At 42.3% G+C, this 17,500-nt stretch overlaps 1 protein-coding gene across 1 annotated transcript in view; it reads left to right on the top strand.

The window, feature by feature from the left end:
• LOC308330380 (alsin-like) overlaps positions 1-17,500 on the top strand; it is a 61,870-nt gene that overhangs the window by 36,248 nt on the left and 8,122 nt on the right. Inside the window, exons 34-35 of the mRNA XM_080785229.1 lie at positions 1,233-1,390; positions 2,590-2,682. Coding sequence (XP_080641355.1) covers positions 1,233-1,390; positions 2,590-2,682 — 251 coding nt within the window. The remainder of the gene's footprint in view (positions 1-1,232; positions 1,391-2,589; positions 2,683-17,500) is intronic.

Raw genomic sequence — 17,500 nt, forward strand, 5'->3', positions numbered from 1 at the left:
GTAAAGGCACAGTTTATTCCAAAATGAATATTATATCTACCGTGTCACTCATGTCCAGCAGCTCGCTTCAGGTATCCGATGAAATTAATTATTTCACGCTGATGCTGCCGATAAATGTCCACCGATGATTCTGCATGCACTGCAGGTCCGTGTCCGTGTCCTGTGCGTGCGTCCATGCGCGTCCGTGCATGCGTGCACGCGCGCATGCGCGGTTTACGACAACACAAATACACGTGGTAGGAGGAGTGCGTGGGGCGGGTTCTTCAGAGTGACGATGTGAGGGGGGGAGGTGGGTGGAGTGCAGGGGAGTGGCCCAGTTTGAATTTGTTTGGCAACAACAACACCTTCTGTGTACAAACACTGGAAACTTGCCTATATCACCTTTAAACTAGTGACTGGAAGCGAAAAGTATTCATGACCATGTTTATTAAGGTAATACAGTCTAGGTGAAGTTGGGCCCAAATACATGGACTTCTATGGGGCTATGGGGTTTTTTGAGCCCAATGAGAGCGCCACAACAGGCCATTATATGAACTTTCATTTCCTTAGTGGCTTCACAAAATATCCGTCTGACTGCCCCCCTGCAATGAACACACTATTTTGGGGCCGATCAAATAATTTATAAGAAGAAAAACAAAACAAATTGTCTTGTCTCCTGCCTTTATGCCTCTTTCTTCTAATGATTTTCTAATGATTTGATCGGCCCAAAATATTGTGTTCATTGTCATGATTTGTCACGATCCGAGTTGGCATGCAACCAAGTGTAAAATGACTCATACTGGATCTCTTGTCCACTAGTCCCTTCCTAACATTTTAGTCTAGTTTTTATCTGTTGACGAAATTGTCAGTATATTTAGTCTTAGTTTTAGTCATCATAGCTTAGTTTTCATTTAGTTTTCTTCAGTGAAATAAAGGTAGTCAACGAACATTTTAGACTCGGTTTTAGTCGACGAAAACAACACTGGTGTAAGTCTGTGTCTGTGTGTGCACGTTACTTTTACTTTTTCAAACGCACACACGACTCATCTCTATGTGCGCGTGTGTGTGTGTGTGTGTGTGTGTGTGTGTGTGTGTGTGTGTGTGTGTGTGTGTGTGTGTGTGCGTGTGCGTGTGCGTGTGCGTGTGCGTGTGCGTGTGCGTGTGCGTGTGCGTGTGCGTGTGCGTGTGCGTGCGCGTGCGCGTGCGCGTGCGCGTGTGCGTGTGCGTGTGTGTGTGTGTGCGTGTGCGCGCAGGCATGTGAGACTCCTCTCCATCCTCTCGGCTGGTTGGTGGAGACGCTGGTGACCTCATACAGGATGACCTATGTGGGCGTTGGCTCCAACCGCAGGCTCCTCCCACAGGCTGTGCAGGAATTCCAATCTTACATGACACGCCTCTTCAATGTGGTCAGGTAGGCCACGCCCCTCCCAGTGATGTAACATTATGTGTCCAGTGTAATGGGGCCCAGAGGGTGGTCTTTAAGGTCCCGGGACCCAGAGGGTGGTCTTTAGGGTCCCGGGACCCAGAGGGTGGTCTTTAAGGTCCCGGGACCCAGAGGGTGGGGGACCCAGAGGGTGGTCTTTAGGGTCCCGGGACCCAGAGGGTGGTCTTTAGGGTCCCGGGACCCAGAGGGTGGTCTTTAAGGTCCCAGGACCCAGAGGGTGGTCTTTAAGGTCCCGGGACCCAGAGGGTGGTCTTTAAGGTCCCGGGACCCAGAGGGCGGTCTTTAGGGTCCCGGGACCCAGAGGGCGGTCTTTAAGGTCCCGGGACCTTAAAGGAGCCTATCTCCTGTTTCTGTAGCCATGAGGCCCATAGGGGCAGGAGCCTATCTCCTGTTTCTGTAGCCATGAGGCCCACCTGTCTCCTGTTTCTGTAGCCATGAGGCCCATAGGGCAGGAGCCTATCTCCTGTTTCCGTAGCCATGAGGCCCATAGGGGCAGGAGCCTATCTCCTGTTTCTGTAGCCATGAGGCCCATAGGGGCAGGAGTCTCTTTCCTGTTTCTGTAGCCATGAGGCCCATAGGGGCAGGAGCCTATCTCCTGTTTCTGTAGCCATGAGGCCCATAGGGGCAGGAGCCTATCTCCTGTTTCTGTAGCCATGAGGCAGCTTGATGTACAAGTACACGCCCTGAGCATGACGCTAGTATGTCGCAGGGACTTACACCCCAATCCAACCCTTGATGCTGAGTGTCAAGCAGGGAGGCACTGGGTCCCCTTTTTACAGTCTTTGGTATGACCCGGCCGGGGATCGAACCCCGACCTCCCAGTCTCAGGGCCACTGAGTTTCAGAAAGTAATTATTTAAAGACCTGTATAAGCCTCGTTAAAGACAACTCGGATCGTGACAACTCATGACAACAAATTACATTTTTGGGGCCGAAACAAATAATTACAAATACGTAAATATATGCAAATCCACATATAACCAAATTATAAAAACACTTCTGTGTGTGTGTGTGTGTGTGTGTGTGTGTGTGTGTGTGTGTGTGTGTGTGTGTGTGTGTGTGTGTGTGTGTGTGTGTGTGTGTGTGTGTGTGTGTGTGTGTGTGTGTGTGTGTGTGTGTGTGTGTGTGTGTGTGTGTGTGTGTGTGTGTGTGCGTGTGTCTCTTCAGGTTTCTGTTTCCAGGGTTACCAGATGAGGGGTACATCATCTCCGACGGGCCCCCCTCCCCCTCTGCAGATGTCGATGAGACCACACAGCAGGGGTCAGTCAGCACGCACACACGCACACATGCACACACACACACACACACACACACACACACACGCACACACACACGTCACTCATTTGCAGTCACTTCAGACACGCTCTAGTATGTTAAGAGTCTGTGTGTGATATTAACTCATTTTGGATTTTTTTAAAAAAAACGTCTTTCTCCTGAACAGTTAAGGTGGTTGCACACTGGGCGCGTTTTTCGGAAAACTGACAGAAAAACGCTGCTAAAAATCTGAAATCGTGTCCGGTGTGTAGAGACCTTTATTCTTGCCGCCATCAAAAAGAGATTTATTACGTTTTCAGAATTACAGTACATTTCAAGTACAACTCTATAGCAGGGGTAACCAACCAGGGGTTCCCGCGAGCTACCAGTAGCTCGCGGGAACCTTTCAAGTCGATCCCGAAGTGTCAGACCCATTTATGCAAATGCTTGCCTTTCAGGCTGCCTTTATATCCTACTCGTCTCTTTGAAAACGCTTCTGATTGTGATTGTGGGTGGGGGGGGGGGGGGGGGGGGGGGGGGGGGGGGGGCGGACGGATGACGGGCGGACGGATGACGCGGACCAAACGGCGGTGAAAAGTTGACTTCACTGACTGATTTTGGTATCTTTGGCAGCAGCAGCTGTAGGCTATTTTGTCACGATCGCGTTAATGAAACCAAACGCTACACGCGGTGCAGGATTATTATTTCATGTGAATCATGTCAAAATGAAAAGATGATGATGTGGTTGGCACACAGCGCAGCAGCAGCGCAGCACAGCGGCCCGAGAACACAATAAGAAATATAACATTATTATTCTCCTCCTCCTCCTCCAACAACTCCATAACGTTCTCATTTTAGTTTGTTACTCATTTTCTGAGCCATGCAAATAAACAACAACCAGCACTGACCGGAGACGGAGAGGTTCATGTGCCCTGCGCGTAAAGCTTAGCCAGAAACAGGACAGTCATTGCGTCAGCATGGATGTAGCCTCGGAAACCCAGACGTTATATTTCCAGCACAGAGGTGAGGGGGGGTATCGTTTGGGGGTAACGTTTGCGGCTTCTATCTGTTACTTCTCTGACACAGCGCAGTTCAAACAGACTTCAGCCAGTCAATATGGGACACCGCACGCTGAGAGCCACATACACAGCTGCATTTGGTTTTTAATTAAGGGCGCGTTCTGAATAGACCAGTCTGCAATGCAAACTAATAGGCGAGTGCACTCCAGGGCATATGCAAAGGGAAAGAATGACTTCTGTCCGTGACAATAATCAATGCTACAGTTTGAATTCTGTACACACGCACACATAGAGCAAAAAATATGATAAATATGAAATATGAAAACTTGTTGAAGTACAACGCATGACGCATGAGTCAAGTAGCTGCTTTTGTATCAAACCCTTTCCTTTTTACTGAGCCTACTGTCATTGAACTGCTGTCCGATAAAATGCAGGATGTGTTTGCATTAACTTCAGATATTTAAATAGGAATTATTGGATTAGTAAGTGACTGTCACCTGCAGGTCAGAGCTAAAGAGAAGGAATTTTGGTCTCTTGTGAGCAGAGAAGTATCCGCTGATTGTGTCGTGTGCACTCAAACTGCATGCCTACTTTGGTTCCACGTACTTATGTGAAATGGCCTTTTCACAAATGAAAATAATATAATGCAAGTTTAGAACTCGTATGACTGACTCACATCTTAATGACACCTTCAGAGTGGCAATCACTAAATATGAACCAGATTTCAAAACGCTTGCAGATAAAGTGCAGTCACAGCAGTCTCATTAAAGGTGGGCTGACCCTGAGAGTATGTCACCATATCTGTGCAAATATATATGGTCATGTTATGCCTATGTCATTTGAACATCTGCCAATGTGAATATTCATTGAAATGAAAAACAAAATATTTCTAATACTAATTATTTCTAATTTGTCTTAATATTATTTGACATCGATAATATAACTTACTTATAAGTATTTGTTCTAATTTAAGCTTTAGTCTTTGTGTGGATGTGTGCACATGCATTGAGCCTGTCAGAAATAGCAAAAAAACAAGTGTTTTTTCTAACACGTTTTAGTGGTAGATCTTGGCTTACAATTGGGAATAAAATAGGCTCTTGGGCTTGAAAAGGTTGGTTACCACTGCTATAGAGGGTACGGTATGAGCATGCTTAGAGTGAATGGCCCATCGAGTGGCAAAGCAACATGTAAAGTGAGTTAATTGTTTAACGTTGTTTAATGCAATCAGACAGGACTTTTCTGTGTGGATGTTTACGGGCTGTCGAGGCCAGAAAGTAGTTTTTTGCCTCTCAGTGGGCGTTCCTGCATAACTTCCTGGTTTGATGATGATGTCACGCGCATAACCTTTATACAAAAACTGTTAACAGTGAGTGGACGACACCATGAAGCATTACACTTGTTTACAAGAGGGCCCACCATTTTCAATTCATCAAAATCACATATAATAATAGAGAATTAAAGGCTAGGGTGATTCACACAATAATGATACCTATGATAATGTGAGCAATTACACTGAATCATCAAGATCTGCAATTGCTGTGAAAGTGATTGCAACGATATTATGATTCACTGCCGTTCGTTAATACACATTTACAGTTATATTACAGTTGTAGTTCTTGATGTGAGTGAACGATGAATGAGATAATCTGCATCACAATATTAGTCATTATTATTATTATTATTATTATATTAGTAATCAGGTAGGCGGTATATAATATTAACCCTATAACATTTTCATAATGTTGCTGATGTCAGAGGTGGGCGGGTCTTTCAGTGCCTTCATGATGCTCAGTGACATCATTGCGAATGCAGTGAGCACTTACTATGAGACCCATAGAGTATTAAAAGGATAGAGACTAAACTAGCGCGAAGCTCCGCCCCCTCTGCTATTCATGTCAGTGGAAGTTGCTCAATGGCGTTTTGAAGCACCCGGAAGGCTGCCGGAAGTACCGTCTTTTCGCTGATTCAGCATTTCACTTCCGCATTTGGACACCAAATGTTGGTGTCCAAATGCGGAAGTGCACCCAGAGTGCACCTCGGCCGTGAACGCCATGTGAACGCGCCTGAAGCCTGAATCCATTCATGAACGCGCTCCGTGTCGAGTACGAGCAAAGACAAAAAAGAAAAAACAATACATAGATTTTCGTCTGTTTACATAGCGCACAGGCGCTGAACCAGAAACTTGAGAATTCTGACATTATCTAGGGATTTATATCGAAATGTTAGTAAAGACTAAGTCTATTTTACCCCTAAAATGTATCAATATAATAAAAACAGTTCCATCTGGGCAATGTTTAATGTTACAGCTAGTGTACTGTACACATGACATGATGGGTGCATTTGGTTCCATTGTACACTGACTTGAATTAGATTAACACTATAAGACATTTACTGTGTATGAATTCATAAATTACAGACTAAATTAAAACCACAATCTTTGAACATCTTCTGTTTTTTAAACTCAGTACCTCACCAGTTGTGTAAAGATGCAACACAATCAACAAACTCAATGTGGGAAAATTATAAAATTACGGTAGTTTAAAAAAAACACCATGTAGTGATCCCAGGAAAATATCGTTCCCATCAGAAAATAGGCTATACATTACTTTTCTTTAATTACCTACCCTACAGGAGTGGTTCTCAAACTTTTCAGCCCACCCACCACCAAACAGGGTAGTTTATTTAGCCTAACCCCTTCCTAGTGACAACATAAATGGATCTGTAAGAATTCTTAAGAAATAAGCATTTATTTTCAAATACATAAAGTTACAGTACTGCACACTAGGGCTTTCACTTCTAGTGATTTTTACTAGTTGACTAGTTGTTTAACTACCTATTATGTAAAAGAAAAAGAAAAAAAGGTATTGTGCATTTAAAAACGGTGTACATTGGTAGTTCTAGCTGATCTTGAGGCCTACAAAAACGGGGAAAATAAGCTCAGAAGATCAGAATTTGTGTCCTCATTACAGTATAAATGTATGGAAGTCAGGTATGTCACACAATTCAATTCAATTCAAAGGGCTTTATTGGCATGAGAAAACAACATTGCCAAAGCAGAAAGAACACTACAGCAATATAATCAAAACAAAAATTATGTACTTTGAAGGTCAGAATCTTCAATAGATCAACTTCTATGTACCAAGATCACTCGATGCAGGAATATACACGAGAAACACGAAAAACACGAGCTCCCACAACACAGCAACGTGTCAGTTTTAGTACTATTAGCTGGTAAACCAAACCAAACTCCGGTTTACGGTGGGCTTCTTATCTGTAATATAATAAATCAGTTATGTTTTGAGATGTGGTACATGATGCGAGCACTCGAGTCGTGGTTAACAAAAAGGCTGCTTTATCCTCCAGAAAACAGAATGTAAACACAAACTGCCCTGTGCGCGTCCACGAAGCAAACCAGCGGCGCGCTTTCTTGTGCTCGTGCATGAATTTCATCCGCCTGCAGTCCCAAACTTGGCCACTAGGGACCAGCGCTTCAACATTGGAGTGCATAGCTGGCCCCTTGATGAGACCTAGCAGATCAGTCTGTCTGTCTGTCTGTGTGTCCCATCTTTGTGCCCATATATGGAGCTGAGTGATTTGTTTGTGATTGATGCAACACACTCCATATTTGGACGTATAGCTGCTTTGGGGACTCCTTATATGGTCATGGCTAAGTTAAAAACTTAACTTAAAAATAACTTAACTTAAATATGTACGAGCTGCGTTCGCTTCCCGCGTTTGCGCGTCTTACTGGTAGATAGAAGGTAGGTTTGTTTCCCTGGTTCTTCCTACAGGCAGGTGTTGGGGTGAATTCCACCCGTGTGATAGTGATAGTGTGATAGAGGAAAATCCAATACACCCACAGTGGGACTTTTATATTTTTTGTATTGTTTTCTTCACTGGAACATTCTCACACGTCTTAGGAATGGGTGGACCAAAGGAGAGTTCCCAACTTCATTTATCTTTTTTTTTTTAGGAATATTTAAAAAAATATATATAATTATATAAGTTTTTCGCAGATGTTGCCCTATGATGGCCCCCCATGAAATCTTTTTTATTTTATTTATTTTTTTAAAGTCGCTTCAATATATTTTGATGATAAATATTTTTACTACAACTCTGCTTCTTCTTCCATGTTGTCTTGAGTAGATCTTCATTCACCAACCTGGAACAAAACGGCATCATACGAGTTTAAACCCAGAAACAACCTGGGACAAAACGGCATCATACGAGTTTAAACCCAGAAACAACGGCTGTCGTTGTTTTAAGATATTTCAGTCGGTCGGTTTCTATTTTATTGTCTAGGACAGGGGTGGGCAACTGGCGGCCCGAGGGCCACATGTGGCCCCCACCTTCACTTAATGCGGCCCGCATGTTAATGTCAGAATACTGATATCGTATTGATTTCAGCTGTTTACAATTCCAAACCCGCTTTAATTACTTCATGACTAGTATTAACATGTTATTGTCTTTTTGTGTCCAATGTAGTTATGTTAACAGTTCACAAAGTTAACTATAACTATTTGAAATTAAATAAAAACTATAGGTTACTTTTCAGGATTCCAAATCAAAAATAGCAAAATAAATTTCAGGTTTCCAATTCAAATATAGCAAAAATAGCTGATCTACAAGCTCAAAACGCGTCGCATTGCGATGCGTTTTGAGCTTGTAGATCAGCTATTTTTGCTACGACAGTAACATGCACTGTGGCCCCTCTGGAGTGAGTGTGGAAATATATTGGCCCTCGCCATCGTCAAAGTTACCCACCCCTGGTCTAGGAGCTCACAGCTTAAAGGACCACTTCACCACTTTTCAACCTATCTTCATATAATAGGTCCTCAGACTCCTCACTAATAATCAAGATTATCGTCAGATTTTTTTCTACTCAGTCTGTGTCTCATAGGAGGGCTGTGGGCAGTCAGGAAAACCGTCTTCCAGTGACATCATCGTTAGGCAGATTTCTTTTTTTAAACAAGATTTTTTTTTTACAAAAATGTTTAGATTTCATTATCGTGAGAACGATGGCTTCCATTTTCACATTGCAACTTTTCAGGACTAGAAAACCTGCCGTTTCTATTGGCTTGTATTCCCCATTGATGATGTCACTGGAAGACGGTTTCTGAACTGCCCCCACAGCCCTCCTATGAGACACAGACTGAGTAGAAAAGAAATTTGCTCAATTATGTTTGCACAATTAGGTTGAAAAGTGGTGAAGTGGTCCTTTAAATACAGAGTTATCTAAAGCAGCGTTCGTTTTGTAGATGTCAAATGAAACAGAAACTTACCACGGCTTGTTCCTGGACCTGGAGAATGGAAAACAATACACAGAACATGTTAAAATATTAGTAGTACATTAGTAGTCCAATCCACAGCATGTTGAGCATGATTAAATACTCAAATTACTCTTAACTTTTATGAGGCTATCTGCCTTTGTTATAAACCTCCGCTAACACCAAAAGGGAACCCCTTTGCTTTATCTATAAAAAAATAGCAGATCTACAAGCTCATAGGCGCGCCACCGAGTGGCGCGCTACGAGCTTGTAGGTCTGCTATTTATGAAAGATCGAAGAACGACTGACATAGAAACATAGCTTTTTCAGAAAACTGTCAGGATGTACACTAGAAGACATTTTTAGAATCTGATCTCAGGTCAAAATGGGTTAAATCAATTGGCATGTTTCAATGCAACACATTCATCATCAGGGGTGGGGGGGGGGGATCCTATTGCATTATGAATTACACTGTACTGTATCACCATACTGTACTGCACTGTACTGTATCACTGTACTACCTTTCTTACCTTTGTTTTGGAATAGTTAACTTGGGCGTAGGTCACTTCTGGTTCTCCCACTCCTACAGACAGACAGACAGACAGACAGACATGGAATTAATTATGTCCTGGCCATATAAGGAGCATGTTTTGAGGGTTTGATGAGGTCAGATCAACATATGGAATGTCAGAACAGGTCAGCGCCATATATGGAGATCTAAGGGTGGCAGCGGGGACATTCTCTTGAGTGTAAAGGGTTTGATGAGGGCCCAGGTAGGGCCGGGCCTTCATCTTCGGGCCTGTTGTTGAGAGACGGGCGCGGCTGCACTAATAACTTTGGGGCGGCCCGTCTAGAGTTTGAAAGGACAGGTATCAGTCAGACCTGGGTACCATACATGGGGGCCAGACCTGGGTACCATAAAAATGTTGAGTTGTACACAGGGGGGCAGTCAGACAGATATTTCGTGAAGCCACTGAGGAAATCGGGACTTCCTGAAAGTTCATATAATGGCCTGTTGTGGCGCTGTCATTGGGCCCAAAAAAACCCATAGCCCCATAGAAGTCCATGTATTTTGGCCCGACTTCACCTAGACTGTATTACCTTAATAAACATGGTCATGAATACTTTCTGCTTCCAGTCACTAGTTTAAAGTCTCATTTCTCATTCGTCATAATATTCTTTTTGGAAACTTATGGTCCCACTTATTTAAAAAAATGACCATAAAGTCGCGTATGTTCTGAGGGGCGTGGCTACCGTTACAGTCTATGATCGGGATTCCCCACCCACTCGAGTCAAAATAAAAACCAACGGAGAAGAAGGGGGGGGGGGAAGTCCCGCCTCGTTGTCTGGGCCAGCCAATGGCTCAGCTGGGCCCAAACGGATCTAGAAAGATGGCGACTTACAATTCAAGGACTGACAGGCTTCATCTTACGTCCATATCAGACCCGGAGAACGCTTTGTCCATATGTTGTACACTGACGGGAATTGCACGTTTTCATAGTACTACAACTACTGATAATAATAATAATAATCACAATACATGATAGTAATGTACTGTACCTTGAGAGGATCCAGGCTTCACTTCAGAATACAAAGAGCTGTCGACTGGATCAACCGGTTTCTCTGTTGGAGGAAACTCTCGGTCAGGAATGCTTGCAATTATGTTTATATATAACTATAATACGAATGATGCCTGTGTCTTCATAACAGTGCATACGCTGCTATGAATGAAGACACAGGCATGCTTAGAGAACCACACCTTAAAGGGATTGTGACATTAAAAAAAAGGTTTTGGAATTGTTCTTATTTTTTTTAGGTTTTCTAATCTCAATTGCACCCAAAAAACCTGAACTTTTAACATTCAGTAGATTTTCTGTGATCTGGGGGTTTTCTGGCTCAAACAGGTGCTCTGATTTGCCGGCAGTTTGTGATGTAAGAGCCTGCAAATCCCATATATGTCAATGGGATTTGCCAGCAGATGTCACTGTTTTCACTGTTTTGCCTGTTTTCATTGTAGCTCAAAAGGCTTCCAAACCCCAAAGGAAACTTCAGACCACAGAAAATCCACTGAATGTTCAAAGTTCAGGTTTTTTGGGTGTAATTGAGGTCATAAAACCTAAAAGAAAAAAGAAAAATAAATGAAAATTGATGTCATAAAACCTTTAATGTCATTTCATTCTGTTTTTGCTCACCCTTCTTTTTGCCGGGAGTTTTGAGTTGAACCTGTGAATACGTCACGTCGCCTCGCTCAGCGGCAGCCTCGTCTGGAACCACAGAACACACAGTGGACATAACATTCATTACGACATTCTTTTGGTGTTAGCATTATGCTATTAGCTTTAGCTATTGAAAAATAGCAGATCTACAAGCGCGAACACAGTGAGCACTTACTATGAGACCTAGCAGATCATGTCCGTGTGTCCGTGTGTGTGTCCGTGTGTGTGTGTCCCCCCTTTGTGCCCATATATGGAGCTGAGTGATTTGTTTGTCATTGATGCAACACACTCCATATTTGGACGTATAGCTGCTTTGGGGACTCCTTATATGGTTATGGCTGAGTCATGGTGAATTGTTATTGCAATTTACGATCTGCGTTCGCTTCCCGCGTTTGCGCTTCTTACTCGTAGGGTCTGCTATTTTTTCGAGTGGTGCAACCACTCCTACAGCATGTCCGTGCGTATCTATCTATATGTATCAGTGGTGGTCATGAGCACGAGTATATGACTTATTAGTACCAGTAGGGGGCGCCATAAACAGAGGGAGGCAGCAGTGCCTGTGCCTGCTAATGAGAGATAGAGAGAGAGAGAGGTGGGGGGGGGGAATTGCACCACTCAGTTCACACGGGTGTGATTTTTAAATCGAAGAACGACTGACATTTTTAGAATCTGATCTCAGGTCAGAATTCAACACGTTGTCATGACGATACTGTGACATGTTCAGTCACAGAGCCTTTGGTTGCGTCGTCATAGACGTTGGCGCCACCTACTGGTGGAAGCTAAACGTTTCATTTCACCCATTCTGACCTGAGACCAGATTCTAACGCACAGAAGAATGGTGGTTCTTTAACGCATTTTGACCTGAGATCAGATTCTAAAAATGTCTTCTAAATCCTGACGGTTTTCAAAAATAGCAGACCTACAATCTCGTAGCGCGCCACTCGGTGGCGCGCTATGAGCTTGTAGATCTGATATTTTTCAATAGCTAAAGCATGACATGATGCTAACACCAAAAGGGGTTCCCGCCAGTATAGAATACGTTTAACAATATGAAGCAAATTCAAATGTATTTGCTTGTGTTTCCTATTAATTCATTAATTCTATCACTGAAGTTCCGCTATTGATCGGTTTGGTACTGCATGGTTGATTGATTGATCGTTAATCAGACTGACTGACTCACTGACTGGCTTACCATGCTGAAGTGGGGCGTGCCCATCGTCTGGCCCTCCTCTGTGATTGGTCCCCTGGTCTCCTGCTGAGTTCTGATTGGTTCCCTGGGACTTGACAGATCTAAGACAAGCACTTAAAGCAACGTAAAGCAGGTTAAAGATAGTTTTAGTCGTTAGTCTCTTGAATAGTTTTCATTTAGTTTTAGTCACATTTTAGTCACCTGGGATGTTTTACTGTTAGTCTAGTTTTAGTCGACTAAATGTCATAAGATTTTAGTCGACTAGTTGATTTAGTCGACTAAAACTAAAATCGTAATGACTGTTTTTACACTTGCTGAAAATACGCGGGCTTGTAGATCTGCAACTAATTGTAAAATGACTGGATCTCTTGTCCACTAGTTCCTTCCTAACATTTTAGTCTAGTTTTTATTATTAATAAATTAACCCATTTAGACCTGAGGACGATTCTACAAAAATGTCTTCTAAATCATGACAGTTTTCTGAAAAACCTCATGTTTCTGTATGTCAGTCGTTCTCAAACATTTTCATGTCAAGGACCCCCAAGATTATAATGTAATTGGCCGCCGAAGCAAAGATTTTAGTTAAAAACTTTGGCTCTGAAAGAATATATATTCAAAGATTTGCGCCACATTTTCACGATTTCTCAAAAATCGCAGATCTACAAGCTCATAGCGTGGCACCGAGTGCCGCGCTGTGAGCTTGTAGATCTGCTATTTTTCAAAAGCTAAAGTATAACATAATGCTTAAACCAACCATGGGGGTCCTGCCCACATTACAGGTGTTTCCTCAGACACGGATCTAGATCACCTACCTCAACCTGGCACAACATGGACCTGTAATAAAGAGAGCAAAACATGTTAATCCATTCTGACCTAAGATCAGATTTAACATGGACCTGTAATAAAGAGAGCAAAACATGTTAACCCATTCTAACCTGAGATCAGATTCTAAAAGTTTCTTCCACATCCTGACAGTTTTCTGAAAAAGCCATGTTTCTATGTCAGTCGTTCTTTGATTTTTCAAAAATAGCAGAGTGGCGCGCTACGAGCTTGTAGATCTGCTATTTTTCAATAGCTAAAGCATAACATAAGGCTAACACCAAAAGGTGTTAAATATGGTTTTACACACTGTAAGTCAGTCCTCTTGTGTATGATGTCACAACATATTTAGCAGGGATTGAATTTGTTTATATATTTATATTTTAGATATAATCTACTAAATACAGTCGTAGTTGTTTTTGATTGATTGATTGAAATATTAATATATTAACAGTTTGCAGAATTACAATACATTTCAAGCACAAACTCAATACAAAGACTGTTAACTGTGAGTGGACGACCCAATTAAGCATTACACTTGTTTACAACAGGGTCCACCATGTTCAATTCATCAAAAACATAGTCACCTCTAGCTCTGCTGAATATACACAGTGTGATCAGCAGGATTGTCACCACAAGCAGAACCAGTACTGTATGTAGAAGATGATATTTCTCTGATCCAGTCACAGTGTCGACAGCTGTGGAGACACACGGTTGTCACATGATCAAACACACGTACAGTATCTGTCAAATCATATCATATACAACAGCAGGGGGGGCCGCCGGGGGCCACAACTGTAGAATGATTGTGTGTGAATGATTTGTGAAAATCTGTTGCGTTCTCAAAATGCATTTTGTGTTTGGGACAAAGATTTATGTAATAATACATTCGTACACAGTATGAGCACAGGGTGATATATGTAACACACACACACACACACACACACACACACACACACACACACAAGCAGTACTCCAGTCTAAAGTGACTGGTGTCTGTCTCGTTTCTCTCCAAAAGCCCTTGAAAATGATAGAATAGGATTAAGGATTACTGTCATTATGAAAATCGCACACTTCATATCGCACACACCATATCTGTAACTTTCATTAGCTCTCTATTTTTGTTTATTTAATTTTATTTTACCCATTTTGACCTGAGATCAGATTCTAAAAAATGTCTTCTACATCCTGACAGCTATAGTGGTTCTTCGATTTTTCAAAAATAGCAGACCTACACGCTCGTAGTGGCGCGCTATGAGCTTGTAGATCTGCTATTTTGCTATTAATAGCTATTAAGGGGTTCCCGCCCCAAAATGGGTTAATCTCACGATAGATATGTATCACGATACAGAGGCTGCAATACGATATAAATATATCGATATATATAAACTGAGAAGAATATTTACTGCCTGTTACTGAACCTTCAAGCCACAAACAGAATCAAACCAAATGTTATTATCTATTAGTGTTGTTAGCATTCAGTATTTTAGCCGTAACGTGAGCGCCCCCTCCTGTCCTACTTTTGTGTCTCTTTTGTGTCCCCATAGAGTTATACTGTGACGCTCCGTCGGACTAAAGTCTCATTTTACCGCTTTCCTTTCCTCGCGACAACAAAGCTGCTGCTCTCCCAGATCTGGCTGTGACAGGCCGTCTGTCCCACACGGGATACTATCGCCAATTCTATTTTATTGTGTCAACTAAATCCTCATTAATGCAAACTAGATTCAACATACCGGTACTCAAGCCTGCACACATTCTAAATATGCCCCCGAAATATTTTACCGAGCAATATTTTAACCGATGTCTCCACATCATATATCTTTGTTGTCATGGACACTTGTATACAAAACATTAATTATTCTACTCCAGTTGGAAGCATTAAGTATCGGATCGGCCCTTATTTGTCATATCGGGTCATATCGGTATCGGCGAATATGCCAGTCTAACCACCGATCCGACACAGGGGTAAGGAAGGGGTTGACACTATGGCAGGTAAATAACATGTTGGGGCATCATGTGGAGTTTGCTTTGGAGTTGCCCCAAACTGCAAGTGCACATATGAGTGAGGAGTCTGCTATAAACACAACACCAGATATATAGCTAGATATCTATAAACACAACACCAGATATATATATAGATAGATAGATATATATATATATAGATATATAGATAGATATCTATAAACACAACATGAGATCACGACACTGGTATCGGTAATCGGTATCGGCTAACACAGAGATTGAGGTATCGGGATCGGATCAGAAGTGAACAAAGTGTATGGGGACATCCCTACAAAGTGTATGGGGACATCCCTACAAAGTGTATGGGGACATCCCTACAAAGTGTATGGGGACATGCCTACCGTACATATAATTCTGTGGGTCCTTGACATGAAAATGTTTGAGAACCCACTGATAATAGAAAACCAGTTTTTCAGAAAACTTGTCAGGATTTTAGAAGAGATGTGTGAATGGTCCTCATATCTAAACGGGTCAATTTGACTTGGGCTTTGACTCCGTCTCAGAACCACAAGGGGCTCGGGACTCTTCTCCCACCGAGTCCACTCCACCCACGAGTCACTACGATGCAATGAAATAAATGTACTATTCATATATATATATATAATTATATTATGAGGAGCCCATTATCAGGTCCACTCAACACTAATATTAAACGAGCACGTTCAGTAGACGCACACATGAATGAATACATTAATCATTAATTGAATGAGTCTTCACCTTCATGACCGTGTCCACAGCAGAGCACGCTGCTCAGCACTGAAAGAGACACAATATCGGGTTCAATTCACACATTTTCACTTTGAAAAAGGTTGATGTACTAGTTCAGTACACCTGGTTAGTAATACTAGTGATATAACAGTTCCATTAACATGCATATACTCACAGAGTAGAAGGCTGGGCAGGGAGCACAGCATCCTTTACTAGTCTAGTCTAACTGACAGCTCTGAAAAAACACAACTTATACTATAGTTCACAGAGTAGAAGGCTGGGCAGGGAGCACAGCATCCTTTACTAGTCTAGTCTAACTGACAGCTCTGAAAAAACACAACTTATACTATAGTTCACAGAGTAGAAGGCTGGCAGGGAGCACAGCATCCTGTATGCTAACTGACAGCTCTGAAAAAACACAACTTCCTATTGAAGTAACTTTATGTTGTGAGAGAGAGAGAGAGAGAGAGAGAGAGAGAGATATTTACTTCCTATTGTACCTATTGTTAAGCTGCAAGTGTCCTCTCAGGACACTTAGGTTTAGGAATCAGTATAAGGTTCCCAGTTTGAAACAAATTTGGGCTGTATTTTGCATGTTTTAAGTACCAGGTCTTATTACCTAACTTGAGTAAACTGATCAATGCCATTTGGCATTGATCAGTCTGAGTCTGAGTGGCCAAAGAGCATTGATCACGCCTCCAGGTCTTTAGTTTACTCAAGTTATAGGGAATAAGACCTGGTCCTTAAGACACGCAAAATGACTAAAACTAAAATCTAAATGTGCAAGAGCGTTTTCCCCCCCGACAGCAACGGTATATGAAACCTAGTGTGTTGAGTGACAGTGAGGGAGGTTGTGAGCAGAACATGAATGTTCTATGAGCAGGGCCTGGCTGTAAACAAGTTCTTGAGCTTAGTCCAGTTACCCTGGGTAAACATAGTACCTTTAGTCCAGTTACCCTGGGTAAACATGGTACCTTTAGTCCAGTTACCCTGGGTAAACATAGTACCTTTAGTCCAGTTACCCTGGGTAAACATGGTACCTTTAGTCCAGTTACCCTGGGTAAACATAGTACCTTTAGTCCAGTTACCCTGGGTAAACATAGTACCTTTAGTCCAGTTACCCTGGGTAAACATAGTACCTTTAGTCCAGTTACCCTGGGTAAACATGGTACCTTTAGTCCAGTTACCCTGGGTAAACATAGTACCTTTAGTCCAGTTACCCTGGGTAAACATGGTACCTTTCTTTCTTTCTTTTTGAAGGCATGTGGTCTGGAGGGAGGATGTCACTTAGTGCAGCTTTAGTGTTGTGGTTTGGTGTTTATCTACATGCTGACAAGACCTGCACAGAATGAAGCTGCATTGTCTGAACGAAGCCAAACGGAAATATGTTATTTCTCTCTCTCTTTATGTACATACGCTGTAACAATAAAGGGAACGACCTTAAACATTGAATAGAATAGCATGAAGACGGGCCTTAGATTATGTGAAACGATGGATGTAAATTGTAAAGAGACGTAATGTTGTAGTTTTGGTGGATTGAAAGATAGTTTGTATACATTTTACACAATGTTTGTTACTAGTAGT

This window comes from Protomyctophum bolini (assembly GCF_963924005.1).
Source record: "Protomyctophum bolini genome assembly, chromosome: 16".
In the NCBI taxonomy this organism is placed as follows: domain Eukaryota; kingdom Metazoa; phylum Chordata; class Actinopteri; order Myctophiformes; family Myctophidae; genus Protomyctophum; species Protomyctophum bolini.